General features: G+C 36.5%; 2 protein-coding genes and 2 long non-coding RNA genes across 8 annotated transcripts; 1 reads left to right on the forward strand and 3 right to left on the reverse strand.

Annotated features, from left to right (window-relative positions):
• Positions 1-7,902: 7,902 nt before the first annotated feature.
• On the forward strand, positions 7,903-17,824 carry LOC135670932 (sugar transporter ERD6-like 16). 2 transcript variants are annotated; one of them, XM_065178705.1, is made up of 18 exons: positions 7,903-8,082; positions 8,470-8,532; positions 8,806-8,895; positions 8,977-9,036; positions 9,119-9,184; positions 9,457-9,522; positions 9,635-9,710; positions 9,867-9,931; positions 10,013-10,105; positions 10,192-10,272; positions 10,351-10,435; positions 10,536-10,582; positions 10,660-10,722; positions 10,796-10,855; positions 10,925-10,978; positions 11,251-11,310; positions 11,394-11,508; positions 17,414-17,824. In XM_065178705.1, the coding sequence occupies exons 1-18, from the start codon at positions 7,903-7,905 to the stop codon at positions 17,533-17,535; spliced, it is 1,446 nt and encodes a 481-aa protein (XP_065034777.1). In that variant the 3' UTR covers positions 17,536-17,824. The 2 variants fall into 2 exon arrangements, with proteins under 2 accessions (XP_065034777.1, XP_065034778.1); XM_065178706.1 differs by lacking the exon at positions 11,251-11,310.
• On the reverse strand, positions 8,009-10,531 carry LOC135670933 (uncharacterized). Its single transcript, XR_010512566.1, has 5 exons — positions 10,181-10,531; positions 9,881-10,073; positions 9,615-9,687; positions 9,461-9,513; positions 8,009-8,146 (listed from the first exon to the last, which is right to left on the reverse strand). It is a non-coding gene; the product is annotated as an uncharacterized LOC135670933 (long non-coding RNA).
• A 31-nt stretch (positions 17,825-17,855) lies between the features above and the next one.
• Positions 17,856-19,501, reverse strand: LOC135670934 (uncharacterized). Of its 4 annotated transcripts, XR_010512570.1 has the most exons (4): positions 19,135-19,501; positions 18,832-18,925; positions 18,595-18,697; positions 17,856-18,455 (listed from the first exon to the last, which is right to left on the reverse strand). It is a non-coding gene; the product is annotated as an uncharacterized LOC135670934 (long non-coding RNA). The 4 variants fall into 4 exon arrangements; XR_010512567.1 differs by having other exon boundaries at positions 18,595-18,925; XR_010512568.1 differs by having other exon boundaries at positions 18,595-19,003.
• Positions 19,502-19,889: 388 nt separating this feature from the next.
• Positions 19,890-26,051, reverse strand: LOC103999742 (BI1-like protein). Its single transcript, XM_009421578.3, has 4 exons — positions 25,755-26,051; positions 24,082-24,195; positions 23,818-23,975; positions 19,890-20,323 (listed from the first exon to the last, which is right to left on the reverse strand). Exons 1-4 carry the CDS (start codon positions 26,008-26,010, stop codon positions 20,111-20,113), a joined length of 741 nt encoding a protein of 246 aa, XP_009419853.1. The 5' UTR covers positions 26,011-26,051; the 3' UTR covers positions 19,890-20,110.
• Positions 26,052-27,086: the final 1,035 nt, after the last annotated feature.

Genomic DNA, 27,086 nt, shown 5'->3' on the forward strand with positions numbered 1-27,086 from the left:
AGATAGGTTTCCGACCTATAGCTCGCCAGCCTAGCTCTTGCCCGAGCCTCTCCAGATCGGTTCCTGACCTGGGGCTCGTCGGCCCAGCTCTTGCCCGAGCCTCTCTAGATCGGTTCCCGACCTACGACTCACCGGCCTAGCTCTTGCCCGAGCCTCTCTAGATCGCTCCCGACTAGTGACCCGTTAGATCCAATTTGGAGCCAAGCTCACAACTCGGTCCCCAAATTCAATTTAGAGCCGAGCTCACAACTCGGTCCCCAGATTCTATTCGGAGCTGAGCTCACAACTCGGTCCCCAGATTCAATTTGGAGTTGAGCTCACAACTCGGTCCCCAGATTCAATTCGGAATGAGCTCACAACTTGGTCCCCAGATTTAATTCGGAGCCGAGCTCACAACTCGGTCCCTAGATTCTATTTGGAGCCGAGCTCACAACTCGGTCCCCAGATTCAATTCGGAGCCGAGCTCACAACTCGGTCCCCAGATTCAATTCGGAGCCGAGCTCACAACTCGGTCCCTAGACTCAATTCGGAGCCAAGCTCATAAACTTAATCCCCAGATTCAATTCGGAGCCGAGCCCACAAACTCGGTCCTCAGACTCAATTTGGAGCCGAGCTCACAAACTCGGTCCCTAAACTTGATTCGAAACAGAACTTATTCAGTCCCCAGGTCCTATTCAGAGCTGAATCTATCCACTCGGCCAATCTAACGCCCGAGCCATATCTCGGCCAATCTAATGTCCGAGTCGCATCTTGACCAAATCCAACGTCCGAGTCGCATCTCGGTAAATCCAACGCATGAGTCGCATCTCGGCCAAATCCAGCGTCCGAGCCATGCACCTCAGCCATCGAATGCCCAAGCCATGCATCTCAGCCAATCCAATGCCCGAGCCACGCCTTAGCGCACCTCGGCCAATCCAACGCCTAAGCCATGCCTCAGCGCATCTCGAACAACCTAACGCCCGAGTCATACCTCACGGTCGATCTGATGCCCGAGCCGCATCTTGAACAACCTAACGCTAGAGTCACACCTCGCAACCGATCCGACGCCCCTCCCCGTCCAATGCCCAAGTCGCTCCACGTCAATCCACGACTCGCAGCTCTAACCGGGTCACCTCGATCCGCTCGTCGAATCACAAAATCGGGGTCCGTAACTTCGACCCGCACCAAACTGGTTATCTGATCGACTAAGCACAATAGGCCCCGACAGCTCAATTCGCAGAATCAATCCTGCTCAAGGCACAAGGCGTTGCCCCTCTAATCGCCCTACCCCACCCACCCCCACCCCCCCCTAAGTGATCAATATCCCTCCAACCCAAGCATGCCTCCTGGCCCGTTAAGGCCCCCGCGACACGTCTTGATGTGGGGGGGGGGAGAGAGAGAAGTGATACATCATATTTTGGCCCCCAAGACACGCTAGGTCAGAATCTATACTAAGGCACTGCTCGGCCTCGGGAACCCCGAGACGATGCCACCCCCAAGAAACGCCAAGTTAGAATCCGTACTAAGGCACTACTCGGCACGTCCACCACGCCAACCTACGTACGACCGACCCACGTACAGTAATATAAAGACCTCTAGCCAGCATCTGGCAAGAGAGGACAAAAAATCAATCGATCACTCAACTGATTTACTCGTCGAAGGGGCCTCGTCGGGTGATCCCGACGAGGGCTATTTTTGTAGGAAAACGTGACCACCTCACGAAGGCGAACTGCCAACTACCCGGGAATCGTCGTCCAGTGCATGAAGGAGAACAGCCAATCGACCCGAATCCCGACCAACGCTAACCAGCACCCCTTCCCGAGGGCGCGGCCACCCCGCGAAGACAAGCTGCCAACCACCCCGGAGAAGGAGAGATGCAATTAGGCGTACACAGCGCCTGGATCAGCACACCAAGGAACGTTGATCAGCACCTCGTCGTGAGTGTCCGGTCGACCTCGGCATCCAGCTCAGCCGACAGAAGACTCCCGACATCGACCCGTGGACCAGGCCGTGCTGACTCACCAGCCACGACACATTTGTTCACTAACAGTGTGTATCCGAAAAGATCCATCTGATGCATAAGTTAATTTTTCGTTTGGAGGATTCGATCAAGGAATTTTTTTTATTTGGAGGATTTATAATTTTTTTATTTTAAGGAATTTATATATTTGAACATATCTCAAAGATCTCAAATGCTATCACCCAATCAAAGAATAATAATTTTAATATTTTTATTTTTTATCATAAATTTGTGGAAAACAGAATTACCGAAGAGAGTATTTAGGATCACTTGTAATTCAAAAACTCAGCTCAACAAAGAAAACTTTGTAGAAGCAATCTAAGTTATCGATTCAAACGGACGATCCAGATTACATCTAGTAATCTACCAAATCACATCAAGCGGGAGAGACTACGGAGCATCGACTGATACTTCCATTCCTCTTCTCTTGTTTTGTCTCTCATGGCCAGCCAGCTTACATGGTGGATATCTGGTTTTTTGCAAGTATGTACAGCTAGAGAACACTGGATCGAACTCAACTGTCATGTCCCCAACTTGTCACCTTGGGCAAATGTTGAGTTGGCCACTCCACAGCGACAGCCTACTGATCCATGTGACTTCCTCTGTCCCTCACTTGTCTTTCCAACCTCATTATATATATATTTATATATATACATATAAAAATAATATATTATTTTAAATTAATAACTTTCATATTTATATAGTATGATTAAGGAAATAATTAAAATTAATTTTCTTAATCATATGGACGAGTTAAAATTTTTTTTCAATCAACTAAATTATTAATTAATTTATTTCCTGATGGATAATATGATTTTTAAGAAGTAAATAGTTTATATTCTATTTTTGTGTATGAATCATAAGAAATAAATATTATATTTCGTATGTGAAAGTAAAATAAAATTAAATTAAAAATTAAATTATTATTTATCTTTCAGAGAAAGCTCATCTTCTCGAGGCTCGTTTTCCTTTATTCCTTACCAAGCTTGGCAATGGAATGATCGAGGAGAGGATTCATTGAAGTGAGGATTCTCGAGGAGAGGTATGATCTTTCATTCTTTTCTAATAATTATTTATTCATATTTTGAAATATTTGATATTAGAATTGTTATAATTTTATTATGCATAATAATATTTTAATTTTAAAATTTTATAATAAATAAATAATGATAATTGATTTGTGATGTTAAAATGATTAGTTGACTTATAATGGTCTCTTAAGCTTAAGTAAATTTTTTTTTTTTTATTTTGGATTAATATAATAGTTTAGTTTATTTAATTAGATATATCTATATTTCAAGAATTATATATGAATTTTTATGATTTAGTTAGTTTTAAATTTAAGATCAAGAATTGAAATTCTTTAATTCATGGATTTGAGTTATTTTTAATAAAAAAAATAACTAGGTATAACTCGTCATGTATGACCCAATTCATGTAGCTAAGCAAGACCCAACCCATGTAGCTATATATGACTCAACCTATATGGTCAGGGATAACCCAGCTCATGTGGCAAGACGCTAGTCTTAGGTGTCCTGCAAGCCAATCACGTGAGTGATAACATGTGTGATATGATATGCACTCTTTTTATTTAATATATTATTTGATATTTTATCATTTTATCTTATATATTGCATATATTGTGATGTCCATGGATCTTTGTAATGTGAATCAGATCATGATTAGATCATGATATTGAGACCGATTTGCCTTTAAACACAGACCCTAAATAATCCCGGTTATAGGTCACTCGAGAGGAACATCGAGATAACTGAATAGACTAGTGTGTTGTACACCTATCCATATGATAGAGGTAGTTGGTCTCATAATTATTCATATGGGGATACTAGGGATACCGCATAGGTGCTCATTGGAGAATGAGTTCACTAATTGATCCACTTACAGAATTTTGGATGATTGATGATACCTCATTGTCAAATAGCGATTCTATCATACCCCATTGCCAGACAACGATTCCGTCATCTCAGTAGTGTATATGATCCTTGGACTTGAGACACCAAGGATGTCCTGCATGAGTACTTTACTCTTTGATACCGAACTTATAGGCTTGGAAGTTTCAGATCTAGCACAACCAATCATCGGGAGTGGCAACCAACTTTACGAGAACTATAGATGATCATCCTCTCTTGATGTAATGAGAGAAATATCTCATATGTTCTCACTCAAACAAATCCCTCGTCGCGATCATTCAGATTGAGAGAGAAAGAGTTCTTTGAGAGAATCCGATTAGAGCAAGACTCGAGTAGAAACTAGTGTGGGCCTAACAGCACCATACCCGGTATACGATCTCTAGGATATTAGATGAATGAGAGATTATAGGTACATAGTAACTGAGGATAGATAGGCCCAAAGGATTAGATTCCCCTATATCATCTGGGGATTGTGGTGTAATGACATAGTACGTTTGTAGTCGATGAGTCGAGTAAATTATTATGGAGATAATAATCCACTAAGCTAGAAGGAGTTCTGACAAGTATGACTCATGACCAACTCGATATTGGGCCTAGAGGGTTACACACATATGGTAGGTGTTACGACGAGTAGAGGTTCGAATATGAGATATTCATTAGAGCCCCTATCTTATTGGATATCCAATAAGCCCTTGAATCATTGAATCATATAGATGAGATCTAATAAGAGCTAATAAGAGATTATTGGGTACAAACATACCAATTTAAGAGGCTTGGATAGTTTGACAGAGATCTAGTACCCAATAGGGTAGAATCCATTAGGGTTAAGTTGATATGGGGCCTCTAAATAGGAGAGAACCAAAGGGTCATAGGCTAGGCCTTTTTTGTTGCCACTTCCTAATCTCCTCTCTCCTTCTCCTTCTCAGCCAATAACCCCTATTTAGGGTATATGGAGATTTGGGTAATGATTCAAGGAGCGTCTTCACAGCCTTTATCGTGTGGATCACCTCTAAAGAGGAGGACAGTTGACATCCTTCATCCTCTCCTATATATCGATAGAAATTCAGAAATATATGATCTCCTTAGATAACACAACTTTATGATATGAATAGTTTTCGGTTTCGTATGTTTTTGCGCACCAATCTTCGTATGACGATGAAACCTTTTTGTGAAAATATGGGAATTAGATTTTTATGCACCAATCTTCGCACCAATCTTTACCTATGAGGTGGTAGTGATCGCAACACAACAGGTAGGGAAGGAGAATTAGGTTTTTGTATAAAAGGATAATTTTGCCTATCTAAATTTTAGAAATTTTGAGTTTTATCCTTTTTGTCCAAAGTACAATCATTCTAAAGGAGGTGTGAGGATTACTTGTAAAAGAGAGTTGTAAATGTTTTCTTCTAAGCTTCTGAAAAGTAGAAAAGAGTTGTAACAAGGGTAGTTGATCTTTGCCCATTGAAAAGGAGATCGTTAGTGAAAGTCGGTGGCCTCGACAGAGGAGGAATCAGGAGTGGACGTAGGTCGCGATGATCGAACCACTATAAATTCAATATGCATTTCCTTTTTTGCTCTTTATTACTATTGCTTACTGATTTAATTGCTTACTACACTTATATTCTAAGTTAAATATATTTTCGATACCAGTTTTATTAAATAAATTTTTTGAATCATTTCTCAATTTTGAAAGCACTAATTCACCCTCCCTTTTAATACGTTTGTAATCCTAATAGATAGATGTTCTCTTAACCATAAGGGTCGAGGTCCGAAAGGCACCTTGGGTCAATCTTTGAGTTGTTAAACTAAGAGGGAACTAAAGGACCATAGGCTAGGTATTTTTTACTAGTATATCCTATTCTCCTCCCCCCTTCTCCTCCTCAGCTAGCAGCCCCTATTTGGGGCATGTGGAGATTTGGGTAGCGATCTCCAGGGATTTATAACAATTGACCTCCTTCATCATCTCCGATAGATTTATAGGAATTCAGGGATATACGATCTCCCTAGGTAACATAACTTTCTTATATATATATGTAATTTTTGGTTTTGTAGGTTTTTGCATACTAATCTTCTTACGACGACCATTTTGTGAAAATTTGGGAATTAGGTTTTTGTATACCAATCTTCGTCGGCGGGGTGATAGTGGTCGCAATGCAACGGGCAGGGAAGGGGAATTACGTTTTTGGATAAAAGGATAATTTTTCGCCTTTGAATTTTAGAAATTTTGAGTTTTATCCTTTTTATCCAAATTACAATCATTCTACGGGAGGTGTGAGGATTACTTGTAAAAAAGAGTTATAAAAGTTCTCTCCTAAGCCTATGAAAAGGAGAAAAGAGTTGTAACAAGGGTAGTTGATCTTCGCCCGTTGAAAAGAAGATTGTTATTAAAAGCTGGTGGCCTTAACGGAGGAGAAATCGGGAGTGGATGTAGGTCGCGATGATCGAACTACTATAAATTCAATGTGTATTTCCTTTTATGCTCTTCGTTACTTTACTATTGCTTACTGATTTAATTGCTTACTATACTTATATTCTAAGTTAAACATATTTCTGATACTAATTTCATTGAACAAATTTTTTGAATAATTTCTCCATTTCGAAAGCATTAATTCACCCCCTTTTAGTGCCTTTACGATCCTAATAGACAGACGTTCTCTTAACCTTAAGGGTCAAGGTCTGAAAGGCAGCTTGGATCAATTTTCGAGTCACCGAACTACTGAGTTGACAAGTTGCTTAGACAACTTCGAAAAAGACTAAAAGGTAGTTCCGATTGGTTATGAATCAACTATCATACCGAATATCCACAAGAATATTTTGAGAAGATTGAGAGACAATGTGGATCAGTTATGAATCAGCTTCCTCTATGGAATATCTATAGGAATTTTTTGATGAGATCAAGGGACAGTTCTGATCAGTTACAATCGATTACCAACATATTTTGAGAAGACCAAGGGGCAGTTTGGGCTAGTTATAAATTGCCCCACAACCCACCCCCCCACCCGCCCTCTCTCCTCGACCTTGGTCTTTGTACAAGACAAGGAGGGAAAGACTTCATATCACCTTGGACGACTTGGACCACGTTATGCTGATACAAATATTTATCACTCAATTTCTTGGATGCATGGATGAATATAAATGAAAGATTATAGTTGTTTATGTATCCTTGCTTAGGGTAGATAGAGGAATTCTCTTTGGGGATTAATTAGCCATCAAACGTGATGGTTAGACGGTTCCTCTATTCGTTATTGAGATGAATGTGTCCCTACTTAGGCAGGTGAGGGATACTACTCCATCTATTATTGGGAGTGCGATATGGGTTTCTCCATTCACTATTGGGAGGAATTCATCCCGTGGAGTATACATCTCCATCTTTGTTATCTGACTATTATGTATGTGTTGAATATGACTGATGTATGATTTTATTTATTACATAAGAGTTATCATTATTTTTTATGTATGAGTTTTATAATGAATCGATATATTATCATTTCATATTGGATTATTAATATTTATATATGTTTTACGAATATTAAAGATTATTTTCATGATTTTAGATATTTTTCTACCCGCATATGCGGTTGTTGATATATTTTTATCTTATATTTATTTTCAGAATAATCTACTACTTCGTAATAGATTTGAAGCTTGGATAGAAGATTTTTTTTTTGTTATTTGTCATCTTATCAAAAAGATGTGATTCTTTTTTTAGTTAATAAAATATTTATTATTGTAAAGATTGAGATTTGAATTCAAGGATAAAAATATATATATCTTCCGTCAGTTATGGATAATAAAATAATAATTTATTATTTTTTATAAATATAGGATCTGACATCTCCTTTCTAAAGAAAAGTCTTTCTTCTCTTTCTTTCACGACAATACATCACACCACTTGTTGCATATGATTTTAGGATACATCACTCACCGTCTTCTATTGACCACATAGAAGGCAGGGAAGGTAGAGAGAAGGCTTCAATGGCCATAACGAAGGATGTGGAGAATGGTGTAGGCATGCATGATGCACAGGGTAACGAAGCGAGGCAGCCTCTTCTCATCCACCAGAAGGAGTCTTCAGCTGATAGCCAGGGATCGATATGGATGGTTCTGCTTAGCACTGCAGTCGTGGTCTGTGGCTCCTTCGAGTTTGGATCATGCGTAAGTTATTCATCATCATCTTCAATCTCCAAGTCTGTGAATTCTTCATGATAAACCTGTGCCACTAAATGCTAGTACTATTATGAAGATGGCCAGAACCGATACAGAATAAGAACATTGCTGTTGCTGGAATTTTGCTCATATTTCCTAAAACATATCTCTTCAGTTCTGTTTCAGCTGAGGTTGATGGGAACTATGTATTTAGGATAAATGATCCTAAAATTTGGATCTTATAAACTGGTCACTGGCTCAAGTTGGTGTTAATCCAAAACAAGTTGTAATTAGGATAAAAGGGTACACGGTTTGATGAATCAGTCTGAAACTATGAAATCTATTGATGCTCTGAAAATTTTCTTGTGAGCTCGATATGTATCTTGAATTTTGTAGGTTGGCTACTCTGCACCAACTCAGTCAGGGATTACAAAGGACATCGGCCTCTCTCTATCCGAGGTGAGTTCACAATGTCATATCCAGACCCATTAAATCTCATTATGTCAATTGTTCTTGGCTATGACAATCTTAAAGATGTTGAGAGAGAAAACAAGAGGAAAAAAAAAACAAAGCATAAAATCAAAAGAGTAAAACAATTTAATGTAACAGATTACACCCCAAGTTATTGCCAGATTATCATATTACCATAGAAATGTTAATGAAATGCAATAGGAACATAATTATCTTGCATATCATAAATTTAATGAATGCAATTCTCTATCAATTTTGCAGTACTCAGTTTTTGGTTCGATATTAACTATTGGGGCGATGATCGGTGCAGTCACAAGTGGGCATCTTGCAGATTTTATTGGTCGAAAAGGAGTAGGAAGCACAAGTCTTATGCATTAATGTGCAAGATTTACTTCTGCACACACTCACTAGATCTCTATCTATATGATGCAGGCCATGAGAGTGTCTGCTGTCATCTGCATTATTGGATGGCTTGCCATTTACTTTGCAAAGGTTACCACTAAAATTGCAAATTTCTTCACTGATTTGCTTTTAAGAGACTTTTAAGCTAATTAAATGTTGTTTCCTTTCTAAGGGTGCTGTCTTGCTGTATTTTGGAAGAATTTCCTCAGGATATGGGATTGGAGTACTTTCCTATGTGGTATGATTTATTGAATTGTTTCTTTGTTATAATTTTTAGCAGACAATCTCACTTCAAGATGTTAAACATGGTCTGAATGATTAATGTTGAGAAAAAGAGAATGTTTTGATGACATAACAACAAAATGCTTTTAGGTGGCCAGGAACTAATAAAATTTGACAGGAACTAGTATCATGCTGAACAAAGGAGAGATCGAGAAATAGGCTTACAATTTAGGGAAACTAATCACTCACTGAAGATAATAGATTTATAATGAGATCATACCATCACAGGTACCTGTTTTCATTGCTGAAATAGCACCGAAGAATCTGCGAGGTGGACTTGCAACCCTGAATCAGGTAAAGCATAAATTTTCCAACCATCAGCATGATAATACAGTAAAAACTCTCCTTTGCTCACAATAATGACCTCGATACATGTTATTACTTACGTTGCACTTCTTTCTCACAGCTGCTGATATGTGGTGGCCATTCGGTTGCTTTCGTAGTCGGCACTCTTGTTACCTGGCGCACGCTGGTGTTAGTCGGTAATTATATCTTAAAATGTTTATCTTATATTCACTATGGATGCACAAAACACAAAAAAAGATAACAATTTATGAAGACACTACAAAGTCAGACAAATGTTCATATTATGCTAACTGATATTAAGCACAAAAAATAGCTGAATTGGCTTTATGCAGGATTTCTCCCTTGCCTTCTTCTACTTCTCGGACTTGTTTTTGTTCCAGAATCTCCAAGATGGCTGGTACCTCTTCCATTTAGTATACAATCGGGCCCAGTACACAATAGAATAAATCTTCCTTGGTGACATGAGAATAAATTTCAGGCAAAGGTGGGGAACCAGAAAGAGTTCACAGCTGCATTGCAAAAGCTTCGTGGAGAAGATGCTGATATCACTCAAGAAGCAGAAGAGATTCAAGTGTGTTTATTAGCATAGTGTTTCTCATTCTAAAGCATCAAAGTTAAAGGATGAAACAGTAACAGTAGACTAAACTTGCTATGCAGGAATACATTGAAGACCTTCAGACCCTTCCCAAGGCTGGGATTCAAGACCTGTTTCAAAGCATATATATCCGTTCTGTGATTGTAAGCGACCTCTTAAATTCATTAGCCGCAATAAACTTATCTGCATGAAATTTGATAGATCACATTGACCATGTTCAGGTAGGTGTTGGCCTCATGGTGTTTCAGCAAATTGGGGGCATCAATGGAGTTGGATTTTATGCAAGCGAAATTTTTGTATCTGCAGGTAGACAAATAGCTTCAGACAATATGAGGTTACTGTATTTTGACTCTTCTTGACAACTACAAATAAAAATTGAGGATTATAATGCATGTTGTGACTGCAGGATTTTCCTCAGGCAAACTTGGGACCATTCTGATGGGATCCATTCAGGTTTCAATTCTTTCAAATGCTTAATCATCTACGAATTACTATTACTAAAGTTATGCTACTAAGAGTCTGATACATAGGTACCCATCACAATGGTGGGAGCTATTTTAATGGACAGGAGTGGTCGAATCCCTCTGCTAATGGTAGGCAAAGTGTGGTTCAAATTCTTTGCTCTGCCAATCAGCTTCAAAGGAGTGACAATCTTTTGCAATGCAGGTTTCTGCATCAGGGACTTTCATTGGTTGCTTTATCACAGGGACATCATTCTATCTCAAGGTAAGTCTGAATCAAAGACTCTGGAGTGAGCTTGACTTTGGTTGAAGTTAACCATACCTGTTGAAACAGGCACAGGGAATTTATATGGAATGGGTTCCTACACTGGCTCTCTGCGGCATATTGGTAAGCAAGAACATCAAGTTTGGGGTTGTTTTCATTGGGGGATCCATCTAACATTCTAATTCCAAACTATCATTGCCAGACTTATACCAAATAGCCAACTGCACTAAATTTGACTTAATAAAAGCTTCTACCAATTTTACAAAATTCCATGTGCCATATCCAATTGCATAGTTGTGCACAGTTCAACAGTTGGTGATTATGTAAATGATGTGTTCCATTATTTGCTTTTAAGCAAACTCTAAAGCTCCAACTCACTCCATTTCAACAAGTAGGTGTACATGGGTGCATTTTCAATAGGAATGGGTGCTGTTCCTTGGGTCATCATGTCTGAAGTAAGATAATTTTGTTAATTTTCATTGCAATCGAAAAGGCTATTTGAGATCTCACATTGTCTCCACTTCTTTGTTTTCCACAGGTATTCCCCATAAACATAAAAGGAATTGGAGGAAGCCTAGTGACTTTGGTGAACTGGTTTGGTTCTTGGGCAGTCTCTTATGCTTTCAACTTTCTCATGAGTTGGAGTTCAGCAGGTAAGGGGTCTGCTACTACATTATGCACTGCATTGCTGGTGCTCAAAATTATTTAGTAATCATGTATAGTCGCAATCTAATATGACTGATAACTATCCAAAGAAAAGGAAAGATAAAAGAGGCAAGTTCATTCTAAGAATCTCGTAATAAAGATCATAAAATTCGAAGTTGAGTACCTTTTCTACGTATTAGAGTAATCACATTACTAGAAGGATTCCACATGCCATTCAGAAATTTAGCTCTCTGTTTGTGTTTTTTTTTGTTAAGAACTCCATGAACAAATAATATGGTAGATTTCATTATAGTAATATAGGAGATCAAAGAATGAGGAAAGCTTGTTGATGTAGAATAAAATAAAATTAAAAAAATAAGTGCTAGAAAGGATTCTAACAAACTAAGGAAGAATGAGAGAAACCAACTTCATATAGTGGAAAGATCTTCACCATACTTGAAGATATTATTTTTTGATGATTCCATAAGCTCAGAAGGGATTTTTATTTATACTAGTTTTAAGTCTTGAAAACTAGTTAACTAATAATATAGGATAAAAGAAATATAAAATGACAAGTGGATAACTTTAGGCTCTTTAAAAATAATCTTCTTCTGTTTGTTCCATATTAATCCCCTCCACTCGAGAAAAACTCGTCTCGAGTCTATGTACGGATATAATGAATTCTTATTTGGAAAGTAGTTATACAAGTCTATAACATTGAAGGTCTTTGAGATCCCCCCCAATCATTTGGTAAATCAATCACATAGGCATTGTTATTTATTTTTTTTAAGACCTTGTAAGGACCATACTTCTTGGGCTTTAATTTATTATAAGTGTCTATAAAAAATCTCTTCTTTCATAAGTATACCATAATCATACCTCCTTCCTTGAACACCTTCTCTCTCCTATGCTTACCAGCTGCTTCTTTATACTTGGTATTAGTAGCTTCCAACTTCTTCTTCACTTCAGCTTGGGTTGATTGTATTTGCTCAGCCATGTTGTTAGCTAATACACTCATTCCAGGAGTCACCATAAATGTAACTAAATTTAGAACATGCTTCGGCACTTTAGTGTAAACAAAAGAGGATGGTGACGCTCTGATAGAACTATGAATTTTGCTGTTATAAACAAATTTAACTTGTGCCAATGCGAAATCCCATTATCTTAGTTTGTCACCACAAATATAACGAATCAAATTTTCCAGAGTCCTATTAGTTAGCTCCATCTGACCATTAGTTTATAGGTGATATGTTCTGCTAAACTTCAAACTTACGTCAAATCTTTTCCACAAGATCAGCAAAAAATAAGATAAAAATTTAGAATCTCTGTCAGAAGTGCTTGATTTTGGTACCCCATATAGGCATATAACTTCTTGAAAGAATAGCTTGGCAATATATATCGTATCTAAAGTCTTCCAACATGGTATGAAATGAGCCATCTTGGTGAATCGATCCACAATCACAAATACAGAATCAACTCCCCTCTGAATTCTTCACAATCCCAATATAAAATCTATGAATGAATCCTCCTAAATGTCTTCTAAAACTAGTACTGTCATATACAAGCTAGTGTTTTGCGACTAGTTCTTTGTAGTTTGATAAGCTAGATATTTTCTTATAAAATTACTAATATCTCTTTTTAATTATGGCCAAAAGTATCTCTCCTCGATGCTTGCTATTGTTTTGTCTCAATTGAAATACCTGTTAAGTCCTCCTCTATGTTAATCTTGAATAATCTTTTCTCGTATAGACATCCTCGGAACACATAGGTTATTATATTTAAATAAGCAATCATCATGGATATAAAAATCACCCATAGGTTGCCTTGTCAAATGCTTCTCCCCAAGGATTGAAATATCGTACCGTATCGGAGTTTCGACATTTTCTCGGTACAATACGATACTGTATATCGAGCAGTATATCGTTCAGTATACCACTCGGTATATATATATATATATAATTCGGTGGCATCGCCAAAGCGATGTCGCCTCGTTTATATATATATATATATATATATGTATGTATATATATATATGTATGTATATATATATATATATACATATATATATATATACATACATATATATATATACATACATACATACATACATACATATATATATATATATATGTATGTATGTATATATATATATATATATATATATACATACATACATATATATATATATATATATATATGTATGTATGTATGTATGTATGTATATATATATATATATGTATATATATACATATATATATACATATATATATTTTATAAAAGGCGACATCGCATCGCCTTGGTGACGTCGTCTTTTCCTTCTCCCACGCGAGGCGACGTTGCTAAGGTGACCCGACGTCGCCGGGGCAACGCGACGTTGCCTTGTTTATATATATATATATATATATATATATTCTTTTAAAAGGTGACGTCGCGTCGCCTCGACGACATCACCTTTTATAAAAATATTTATATATTCCACTTGCATCATATTCTACTTTAAAAAGCCTTTTAAAATTGAGTAATGCAAGCACTGGTGCAATAGTCAACTTTTCTTTAATCTTAGAAGCCTTTCTTGGTAGCCTCAGTCCATAAAAACTTTCCTTTCTTCAAACAATTAGTGATAGGAGTAACAATACTACTAAAGTTTATAATGAATCTCTAATAGAAAGTAGCAAGATCATGAAAACTCCTTACTTCTGTGACATCTTTGGGGTAGGCCATTCTCAAATGGCACAAATCTCTTTTTCATCTATATGAATCGCATCAGCACTCACAATGAACCCTAGGAAGATTAGTCGATTTATCAGGAAGTCATACTTCTTCAAATTGATATATAACTTATTGTCTTGCAAAACAATTAGGACTTATCATAAATGATCCATATATTCTTCTCTACCGTGACTATAGATTAGAATGTTATCAAAGTAGACTATTACAAATTTCATGATTAATGATTTAAGTACCTAATTCATAAGTCTCATGAATGTACTTGGTGCATTGGACAAATAAATAACATAACTAAGCATTCATATAAGCCTTCACTTATCTTGAATGTAGTCTTCTATTCATCTCCATGTCTTATGCAAATTTGATGATATCCGCTACAGAGATCAATTTTTGAGAATATCTTGAAGCTTTATAGTTGATCTAACATATCTTCTAGTCAAGGTATGGGAATGCGATACATGGCTATGATTTTGTTAATGACTTTGCTATCTACACACATCCTTTATCTTTCATCTTTTTTGGGTGTCAACAAAGCTAGGGCAACATGGGCTCGTACTTTCTTGAATATATCCCTTCCACATCAATTCTTCTACCCTCTCCCTCAGTATTTCATTCTATTTTGTGTTCATCTAGTAGTGAGATAAATTTGGTAGACTTGCTCCTAGAGCCAAATCATTTTGGTGTTGTATATCTCTCACGGGTGGAAGTCTATTTAGTAATTCTTCAAGAGTAATCTCTTTGAATTCTTCCAACATTGATCTTAATTCTTTTGGAATCTTTACTTTAGGTGGCTTTTCTCTCTTCACAATAAAAGTATAGCATACTCTTGTTTCTATAGAACGGACAATAAATTCTTACATAGAGTTGGAAATAGACATGAAAGACTTTCCTTCCACTTTAGAAGTGTTGGATTTATCTCCCTTTTTGTTAGTCGGTAGAATGACAATCTTCTTACCGTTCTACCAAAATATATAGACATTCTTTCTTCCAAGATGAGTTGCATTCACATCATACTGCCATGGCCTTCCAAGTAGCATATGACATACATCTATGTCGACTATTTTACATATAACTTTTTCTTTGTAACTTTTCCTAATTGAGAGAGGAACTCTACAGATCTTAGTTATAATGATAGTTGGGCCTTCTTTAATCTACCTTAGCTTGTATGGTATTGGATGGGCTTTCATCTATAATTTTAAGTATCTCACTAGTGATTTGGATATAATATTGTCATAGGTTACATTGTTTATAATCAATGCGCAAACTTTGTTATGAATATTATATTGAGAATGAAATATTTTCTTATATTGAGATAGATCTTCTGGCCTTGGGATGAGTAATAATCTTTTTACAACACATGCGATATGTTTCCTTTCTTCCTTTGTTATTTCAGCATTATCAATATCATTAATCGTATCATCTTGGGCATCTCTTTCTTCTTCAAAGTCATTTTTGTGATGTACGGTTGATAGTTTTACAAGCATGACACTCGTTGGAACGATGACTAGGTTCCCCACATTTGAAATATTTTCTAACCAAGGGTTGAGCATATCGATTATTTGAGGTAATTAGGATATGCTTAGCTTCCCTTGTTGCTCCTCCAATGTTTGTGCCTTGATTTGTTGGTTGTATTTCAACCTTTAATGCCATATTGTGAGCTTCATCTGCTATCCATATCAGAGTTAAAGACATTCTATCTTTAATTACAAATTTTAGTCCATTGACATACCTTGCTATATGTTGGTCTTTTGACTTTGATAAGTTATATCTAGCTAAAAGGTGCAAGAATTCATCGGTATACTTGGTTATAAATTGAGTGCCTTAGATGTAATTTTGGTATTGTTGAAATAATAGTTGTTCATAGTCTAGGGGTAGAAGTCTTCCTTTGATAAGTTGCTTCATCTTTCACCACGTCTAAATCGGTGCCTTCCCTTATCTTCGTTTGTTATATTATAATGTACCCCACTAAGCTATTGCACCTTCTTTCAACTTGTATATAACAAGCTTGACTTGTTTGTGATTAGGAACATCCATCATCTTGAAAATTTTCTCTACTTAATAACTCCAGTCAAGAAAAGCTTCATTATTGAGGTGGATATTAAAATTGGGGAGGTCTACTTGGAGGTGGTAGTCCTCAAATAGTTTATTTCATCTTGTTAGTACTTGATGTCTTTCGTATCGTTCATTGTAATCTTTTGAGTCATCATCATATACTGTTGGTTGTTGTAGGCAAATAGTACCACATCGATTGTAGTGTCAAGGTTGAGCTACACCTATACCTCTCCTTTGGTTGGCTTTGTGATAGTCCACAATTCCTTTTTCGTCTGACTCATATTCATAGGCTGGTTGCCTATGCTGGATTGTAGGGCTATGTTGATTATTAGGTTGGCCATTAGCATCAACTCTAGTGTAGTTGATTCTACCATCATCATGAACTCTGTTGGCGCCTATACCCATGTTAGTATGTCATGAATCTCTCGAAGTTCCTAGGTCATTCTCACTTCTTGTGCTTCTAATATAGCCCATAGAGTTGGCACTCATCAATCATTATTGTTGAGATTATTACTATTATCTCTATCACCAAGTCATCACCGTCGAAATTGCCATTGTCATCGCTAATAACACCGTCACCATTCCCACCATTATTGCCACTAGACTCATCTTGATGGGCTATAAGATTATACTTGACAAATTAAATTTTTGATACATAAAATCTGCTATAAGTGGCAAGTGTAGAGCATATCTCTTAATTTTCTAACCACAGACCTATTATGCTAACACCAAGAGTAAGGCTCTGATAGACAGACGCATAATGTAAATAAAATTACAAAAATACTACTAGAAAGGATTCTAGCAAACTGACCTGATAAGGAAGGATGAGAGAAATCAACTCGTTATAGTGGAGAATATTTTTATAATATTTAAAGATATTATTTATTGATGATTCTATAAGCTTAGAGGGGCTTTTATTTATACTAGTTTTAGATCTTGAAAACTAATTAACTAGTAACGTGGGATAAAAAATATATAAAAGTAATAACTGAATAATTTTAGATTTTTTTAAAAATAATCTTCTTCTGTTTATTCCACTTATTCTGATAACCTAATACAATTGGACTTTGACTTTTCTTTTAGTGGTGTAATTTAGCAAGATGAATACCTGCTCTTTCTTCACCTGTTCTACAGGTACCTTTTTCATCTTTTCAGCAGCTAATGCAGCAACCATTGTATTTGTGGCAATGGTAGTACCTGAAACAAAAGGCCGTTCATTGGAAGAGATCCAAGAATCACTGAATTCCTCCAAGTAAGAGAAAGATTATTAAGATTTTGTTGGTAAATTGTTTCTTGGGGACTACCAGGAGTTGCTGTGCATCTGAAGTACAAGAAGATGGCAAATTACAATCCATTTATCACTCTCTAAGAGCTAATAATTGATTATATACTGGAATAGATTGTAATACTGCAATGGAAGCTGAGGATCCAAATGATGTCAACAATATAAATGACTAATATCAACATCAAAATATGTACTTCTGGTTGTATCTTATCATGAAGGAAATCAGAACTTGAAGATACTCTTTTGAACTTGCGATGAAATTGATTTAGTCATTATCTAATGATACTCTTTTGAACTTGTCCTTAGCTTTTCAGTAGGGCATCTTCATAGTTGTAACTACACATGGTAATATATAGGACACTAAAAAAGATTTAGATCTCACCTCTGTGGAAGTCTTAGATCCTTCATTTCATAGGTTTTTCAGTAGGGAGATGGACATTATAAGAACTGTAGATCTCATCTCTGTGAAAGTCTTAATCATTCATCAGATAGAAAAGGAAAATTAAGCTTCTTAAAATACCTCTGATCAAGAATCATCTCGAAGATTGAAGATGGTGTCTGATACCTAGGGGAAGTTTGCAAAATTAATCTTCAAAAAGAAAAAAAGAAGCCTTTATCATGTATAAAAGGCAGGATAAACTTGATATCCTCTCGGCACCAAGTGCAGTTCCCATATGTCAAACTTTAACATAATAGCAAAGAAGAAACTAGACAAAACAAGTTCTTATAACTTGCCAAAAATTCAATGCTAGCAAGTCCTTTGTTATCCCTTCTGCAAAAAATTAAAGCACCTCATGATTATTCACCAAATTCACCTTGTTGTTGTGATTTTGATAAGCAAATCATCTAAGACAAAACCCAAGTTGCTTTGTGCTCCAAAATTTGGGACACCTATAGATGATGAAACAATTAGTATAAGTGATATGAGAAGAGTTAGAAGATAACCCAAGAAGACTGTAATAGAATCAGATGATCTTGATTAATTAATGATAATGCCTTGCAAAACCTCAAAATGATCCATAGAGCCTACCACAAATAGCTGAGACAGTTGGTATGCACCAAGCCATCTTCTGAAGCATCTAATGTTGGCTAAAGGTAGACAACTGTGAGGAACTCGAGTTGGGGATGAAGGACTACAAATAGGACACCAAGCAGCTAAAATTCTAGTAGATAGCCTGGCCAAGTTCTACTCATCGTACATGACTCAGCAGACAAATGATCAGATAAAAGTACTTCAAAAAGTTATATATAGTGTAGAGATTCTTACCTGAATGCGGCTGCTTGATGCTGCATCCACAAGCAGTTATATGCCACCAATTCACAGACCTTTCAGCTGCAAGTGCGCCACAAATGCCCGAGTTCTTTATGGCATTTCAACAAACAGTAAATAAGCGTCCATGAAAACAAAGGCAACACCGTCAAATTTCAAGCATAATTAACTGGAGAGGAGGAGAAAAAGGTCAGCTTGCACTCGGAAATCAGGCGAAACATCAGGTATTTAGATAGAGAAAATGGTTTTGATGAGGATTAAATAGTTTGTGAAAATGTGAGCATATTATTTGAAAAGGACCTTGATTATTTAGAGCTCCTTTCTTGATGTTCACACTCCTTCAAAAACCCATCAATCGTTGTTGTCGATCACCGCTCCCAACGATCCCCACCACCCTTACCATTGATTGCTACCCCCATCCTATCCCTCACCACTCCCTATCGCCTACGCAAATTGTTGTCACTAACTCTCCATACTAATAATCACCATTGATCACCGCCTTAGTCTATCCCTCATTGCCCACTCTCTCTTGTGCTTGTTACCATCGATCACCATCAAAGGCCTGCCCCCCACTGATCCCTATTGCTACGTACCCTAGTATCATAGACTCTCCCTGTTGCTCATTGTCGCCAATCACCACCCATGGCCTGCCCCTCATCACTCCCTATCGTTGATGTTATCGACTCTCCCCGTTGCATACTATTGAAAATATAAGGACATTTAACTAAAATAAATAGTATATTAAGTATAGATTAATCAACTAATGAATTATTATATCATCTGATGCCATCTATCATCTTTTATTTGAATGCCTAAATTATAGTATTATTCTTAAACCATACTACCCAGATAGGATATATGAATAATATCAAGTATATAACTATCGTCTATACTCGACATATTGAAATGGCAGAGTGAAATCCATTTTATATTATTATTAATAGGAATATAAATATGTACGATATAGCTGAAAAAAAACCCCTTAAAAGAATCATTAATAGAATTGCAAGAGTGAAATAAAAACACACAGCCACAACAAAGTTGATACCTTTCGGTAAACACAAACTATAGCCAACTTAATGATAGACAAGCGGAACAATAATTGACCATGCACGACGGCAAGTCAACCGACATAGTTTAGTAGTGCATTCTATGATCCTAAAATAGCACCGAACATATACAGTATATTTCCACATTCAGATGACCTTAAACTAAGGAACTTTATTACATAAATGGCAAAACCATCTGCCGAAGAAACCATTTATGACTTTTAGTCCTAACCATCTGATTGCATGCCTCTAAGCATGTTCATGATAGAAAGGAAGAGGTTGAGTATGTCGAGGTAGAGGACAACTGATGCCCAAATGTACTCATCGTAGTTGTAGCGCTTGATCAAGTTGTCAGTGTCATACACGATGAAAGCAGAGAAAACCACAGCTCCAAGCCCACCAAATATCGCAACCGATGTCGGTCCAAGAGGGAAGAATATCTGCAGTATCAGTCGTTCACAACCACATTGTCAGTTGAGAAAGAAATAACTAATCGAAAGAAATTCTCCGAGAGGGCATTCTTAAGCTAAGAATATGATATCATAATGTCCACCCACAAGCAACAAAAGAACAAAACAATTCAGTGAAAGTTTTCTAAGAGTAGGTTCTTCAGCGAAGAAGATGATATATATGTTTAAGCGTAAGCATCAAACACTATGGGCAGAAACTTTAGCAATGAAAACTGGAAAAATTATCAACGTAAATTGGTTGGAGTCGAAGCTTTGTTTTCTTTTCTTTGTATTATCTTCCTCGATGGTCTTCTTCAAAACTTAAAGCAAGTCCTTTACTGATCTAAGATAATTCCTCTGCTAGTTGGGACACATCTAATGCATGATTCAAGATCTGGGAAATTCTATGACAATAAACTATCCCAGGGCCTGTTATCGAGATTTCTTAATTTATGTGCTTATGAGTGTTGCAGGTCTATATCAAACTGGTTTCCACCATCTTGAGAGTTCAGATGTTTCAGACTGATATTGGACCCTCAAGTTATAAAGGGGATCAAATGAAGAGATTATTCATCATGGAAATTTTCTCGTTCCAAGAAGAGTTTTTGTGTTGCTGCTGTAAATAATTAGAAGGGAGGCAAGAGATGAAGCAGGTGCTTCACCAACTCATCAAAGGGAAGGCCAATTTAGGTATTTGATGTATTTATGTATGATCTGGTGCCTTCTCTCCAAGTGCCATCAGCACCCATACGTCAGCACCATAAATGCAATTTCATAGCTGCCAGCCAAATCCAGGGGATAAGTGAAATTTCAATGCCTGATTTGGTGTATCACATTTCCAGCCAGTAGGGTATGTTGATATGCAACTTAAACTCTTAGTTACAACATGCAGAATGACGGTCATTAACCAATCTACTTAACAAAACTAGGTTTGACAATATGCTTATTTTTAAAATCTTTCAAAAGTGACCTTATTTATTTGAACTCCCAGGATCTCAATAACTATTCTTGCATGCCTTTCAGTAACTTCCATCCTATAATATTTCCATATGGACATGCTCTAGTTTTGAATGCTTCCATTCTTAAGTACATAGGAGCAGTCAACATCCTTACTGAACAACTTTTAGAGGGAGCACAGTAAATTGCAGTTTTGCAGACATCAACATAACAGAAACTCCTAAGACCTGTAGCCAATCAATATCGCGGACTAATAATGTCACCAATCATATATATCTTTGTAGATTGCATTATTTCCAAGCTGCTCTTGGCCTAAAATTTTGGTACCCAGTTAGTAAGAGAAAAATCCGGTTTTTGAGAAAAGTTTGCTTATTGTAAAATTAAATATGTAGAGCCTAAGCACTAACAATGCTGAAACAGATATCGCTACTTCAATGTAATTGAACAAAACAAATTTTTTTTCAGAAACAACAGATCGATTGACAAATTGTTGCAACATAGCATGATCCTTAGCCCCCTCGCAACAGCTAAGAGGCAGCAATAGGAGGCCAGACCAGACCAACATCTACACAGAATAGAACTATCACATTGCATCTGGTTCCAAGAAAGGCCTGACTCGGCCTTTTCTTTGTTCAACCAAGGGCCACAAGGACAAGGATCTAACTCTTTCTGGGTTAGGACTATACCTCTAACAGTTGGCGCGAACCACTCGATTTACTGTGATTAACTGTAATATAATATAGGAACTTAAAGGAAAAAAATGAGATATGTCAAATTCTAGTTAAGTGGGAAAGGCCCAGCTATGGCATGGTGCAATCCAAATGCTAACGGCTTGAGGAATCAACAACAAAAACAAAGAGGTACAGCCTTTGTAAGTCAATCTAACACACAGATGCAAAAAAGAACACTATGTACTGTGAATTGGTCGTTATAAAAAAAGGGCTTGAATAAGAACTACGAGATGGAATACAAAGAATTAAAATTGAATTAGGTGCTAATGTCTTGGTCAAAGTGTTACACAAGGAGATGCTACAGACTTGGTCCCTTTTTAATATGGTTAGGAGTCTTAAATATGTTGTTATATATTTAGAGTTCTATGTGGAAGTCAATATCTCTCATAATAGGATGGGTAACTAGTTAACTAATTTTGTGAGACGATGCAAGTATATTAAGATTTGGAGATCTGACTGCCCCTAGAATCATACTTTATGTTGCACTTTGATGTGCAGGCTTTTTTGAAACATATTTCTGAAATAAAGGTTTAGATTGTAAAAAGTAGCAGCTGCAACAAATAGGGTTATTTATTTCTTTAAAGCTATTGCAAAAAAGAATGGCTCTCTTGCAAATAAGAGTGCAGAATGATAACCTCAAAATAAAGTCAGAAAAGACCACTTAGAATCTCCATTGTCATCCTTGCCATATTTTAGTTATAAATTATTCCGACAATAAAATATCTTCTTTTTTTTCCTGGTATTTTGCTCTTGGAAGCCTAGTTTTCTTCCTTGAATTTAAGAAGCACTTTTTAGAGGTGCGTAATACCTAAAAGTTTAGTGTCAGTTCAAGGTTGTATAAAGTCTATTCCAGCAACCTATATGTGTTCGAATGGTATCATTGATGCCAATATTACAGGAGCTGAGTCCCCTCATTATGTCAGGGATTCAATGACTCGAAGAAATGAGAATGCGACATGGTTCTTCAACACCTCAACAAGTCTGATGGCGTCAACCTCTATACAACTTTAACACCCCAACAAGTTTGATGGTGTCAACCTCTATGCATCTTCAACACCTCAACAAGTTAGATGGCATCAATCGAGTGTGGTAGATTTGAGGAAGGCACAAAGCCTTTGTCATATCATGATCTACATCAGATCATTGCTTAAGTTACTTTACAGACTTCAACAAGAAAGTCACCTGGAATGAGAACTTTCGTGCTTATACATTTTGACTTTTGATGCCTCCATAGAGCTTTCTAATGCTATTGCTTGTCATAATTTTACATAAAGATAGACTGGAACATAAATATACAAATTGACACCTTAAAGAAAATTTTAACTCAATACCATAATAATTGAACATGAATAACCCCCAGGTAATCTGATATGAATGGAGAAAATATTGTCTGTAATTCAGTATTTACTAATGGTAGGTTGGCTCCTGAAGGTAAATACAAATAATTGTCATTTGAACTAAATAATATTTTCTTATAAACAACTTTAGATGTCACTCAAGTTATCTGTGGTAGAAGCATAATATTATGCATATGGGACCAAAGGTTCTTGTGAAAAAATAATAAACAGTCATCTGAATATTCAAATTTGAATAAAGAGTTTCTCAACCATATGGTTGATTTCCAATGCATCTACAAATTGCTTATCATTTAGAATAAACAGAAGTTTAAAAAAGATTCTTAAAAGCCAGACAAGAGTTAGTTACATCCTTTTGCGAATTAGTATAAGAAAATTATCCTTTCATGTTGCTTCAGCATACTTCTTAGTCTAGATAAAATCAAAAATTAAATTGGCATACCTGGATAAAAGTTGACAAAAATAGCACCATGAGACCAGAAAATACAATTGGTCCAAGGTAACTGAAGTCCTTCCCCTTTCTTGAAGCCCAGAAAGTATATCCAGTCAAGGATAAAACGACAGCAGAAGTTAAAATCAATGCTTCCAGAACAATCCTTCCTGCACAGTAATTGAAGCAATAGGAGTTTATTAAAGCAGCATAGAGACTATTGACACAAAAAAAAGACAGAAACTACAATGAAAACCAACTCGACAATAGTATTACCTTGAGTGTTTGCACAGGCCACACCGACACTTAAGCTTAGACACACAGTGAACAGTCCAAGGAACAAAAAGTTTAGTGGATGCTTTTGTTGATAATAGTATAATGGGCACAACACTGGAAAACAACATTAAGTCAGTTAAAGTGCTGTTTGATATTATGACAAAACAAATATCTACAACTTATATCCACCTCTCTGGAATGAAAGCTAAAAGATATATACATACTCTTAGTAAACAGTTCCTTCTAGCATAAACTGAAATTTGAACTTCATTCATGAATAAAAACTAACAAATATGATCACCAAACATCAGGTCCAGGGTGTACAACTGGTACCTGGGTGTCCGCTAGAAAATGACATATCAGCAGCCATGATAAAATTTCAAAAATATCAAGAGATGAAGAAATAGGAACATGATTCCTATTGTTGGATCAAGTTCTAAATGGGCATGCATATACATCTATATGCATGTCAATATATATATAATGTATATCAATAAATATGTATATAATTCAGAGCATCCATATAAATATGTTTGTATATCAACATATATGTGTATATATATAATGTATGAAGAAATGTGGTATGGACACGCTGGTAATTAGATCCATTGCCACAGTCCCTGCAAACCTACCAATGGCAGGGGAGAGATGTCAGAGAAGTTTTGTTTCTATTTTATAAATATTCCTGAGTTCTTGATATTTTCTAGCTCTAAATTACTATATGAAACATTTATCACCATGAACAATCTAAAAAAAATCCAAGAAATTTAAAAGGAATTCAAATATCTATCAGCTAATCCAAAGGTACAATCAGCACATTTAATGAATACATGGGCATATATTTACACATGAAGCATGAAAGTAGTGTACAGTATAATTATATGTTTATCCATACATGTATCTATATTTTATATCCACACATAGTAGCATAGGTACAAATACAAATATGGATGTATATATAAATATATAAAAGGAGAGAGAGTTAGGCATACAACCTCAAGCTGGAGATAAGTATGCGGAGTCAGTGCATAATATTTCCCCAAAGAAAATAAGAAAAAGAACATAGAAATAGAGAATATTGAAGCTATAATAGAAGACCCTAAATCACTAAAACTCCGTGTTTAGAAACAAAGACAGGCATGCAAATTCTCATCCTACGCAAATACCTAATTAAGACACAATTAATATATCTCATGATTCAGTGCCTATACAGTTTTCATGGCATTCATTTTTAATGATAACCAAAGGAGACATTTCTTTAAAAACAATCCTAACACTTGTGTCCACATCATCGTGGCATTATTTTATCCAATTGCAACATATGTGTGGCCAAATGAAAGGAAAATTTTGTTGGAACCTGAAGGGAAAAACTCCGGGATCCTTTTCTAAACTTCCTACTTAATTTTCACTCATATTGCATTTTTATCTATTTAATCGGAGTATTGATTTTTGTAATGTTGTTCCGACAAAGTTAATCAAGAGCTAATCATGCCGATAGACCAAGTCATAGCATTTAGATCGAATCGGATTTGTTATGGTCACATGCAATCTAAAACCTTAACATTATGCGAATTACCGAGAATCGAAGGGAAAAGAAATCAACCGAACCACCATCAACAAATATCAGATCCACAGATCAAAGAACAAGAAAGCAGGAGGGATCGGGGTCGTACAGAAGAGGGGGAGAAAAGCGAGGCAGAGAGCGAGGCCGGGGCTGGAGGCGAGGGCGGCATTGACGGGGCGGTAGAGGACTGTGGCGGCGGAGACGGCGGTGGTGAGAAGCACCTGGGCGGCGAGGATGCCATAGACTTTGCGGACGAACCCCCATCGGAGCTCGTTGTCGCCGCGGGAGAGCCCCGGGTAGAGCGTCCCCGCCTCGATGTCGCCGCCGGGGGCGGCGCCTTTTTCCACCCGCTCGTAGCCGTGCATTCTTCTTCTTCTTCTTAATTGGAACAATTGGACGGGGCAAAAAGGCCGGCGTCCCACTCCAATTTATGTCCGGTGCAAAGCGAAACGGATGAACGGACAGGAATGAGAGTTGCAGAATCCTTCCGGATCATGCGGTTGGAAACGAATCTTCACGATCCCCTTTATTCTCCGCTGCGTACGGCCTCCAACTCGGGTCGGGTTTGCTTTTGTGGTTTTCGGATTCCCACGTCCGATCGATCCGCTTAAAGCAATTAAAATATCCATTTGATAAGGGTCGCACGCCTGGATGATCTGACGTCAGGTCACACTCTGTCAATCACCACGTCGGTATATCGAACGGACATTATAATTCAATACATATAATTCATCAAATATCCAAAAATGAGGTAATTTCTATATCTTATCTTAAATTATCTGTATATTTATATTTACAATCTCAATAGGATTTATACACTATTTCTGAAATAATTAACCCTATTTTATATCAAAAAATATAAAAAATTAGATACTAAGGTTATAATTCAAGAAATCTACTACATATTCTTAAGTCTTACATATTGTCATAATAACAAAGAAGAGTGAATAGTCACACTATTTTTCATAATATTTTGTAACTTTTATAAAATAAAATAATATTATGTAATACATAAAATATTTGTTTAATGATGAGTAGTGTACCAAACCTAGTGTAAATTATTGATATGAATATACCCTCATATTTCATTTAAGGGTGTTTTTCTTGCAAAAGGAGCTTACTATTTAGAGTCTTTTCTTAGTATTCAAAACCTTCTTACTATTTACATTTTCTTAAAAAATTAATTAAATAATAATTTATTATTTACAATCTCTCTAATTTTATTTTTACCCTTTTTTTTTTCTACCTCCTCTTGGATGTTTAGATTGTCTCATTTTTATTATCTGATTGGGAGGACAAGGATAAAAAAAAAAAAAAAAGGATTGTGGATAAAAAGTGAGAAGATTTTATTGGAATAAAGTTATAGAATGAGGACATATATGTCTATTTATAAATGAGTAACTTATAAATATTAAAAGACCTTGATTTTATTTTTCTTAGA

This window comes from Musa acuminata, unplaced genomic scaffold (assembly GCF_036884655.1).
Source record: "Musa acuminata AAA Group cultivar baxijiao unplaced genomic scaffold, Cavendish_Baxijiao_AAA HiC_scaffold_1137, whole genome shotgun sequence".
In the NCBI taxonomy this organism is placed as follows: Eukaryota; Viridiplantae; Streptophyta; class Magnoliopsida; order Zingiberales; family Musaceae; genus Musa; species Musa acuminata.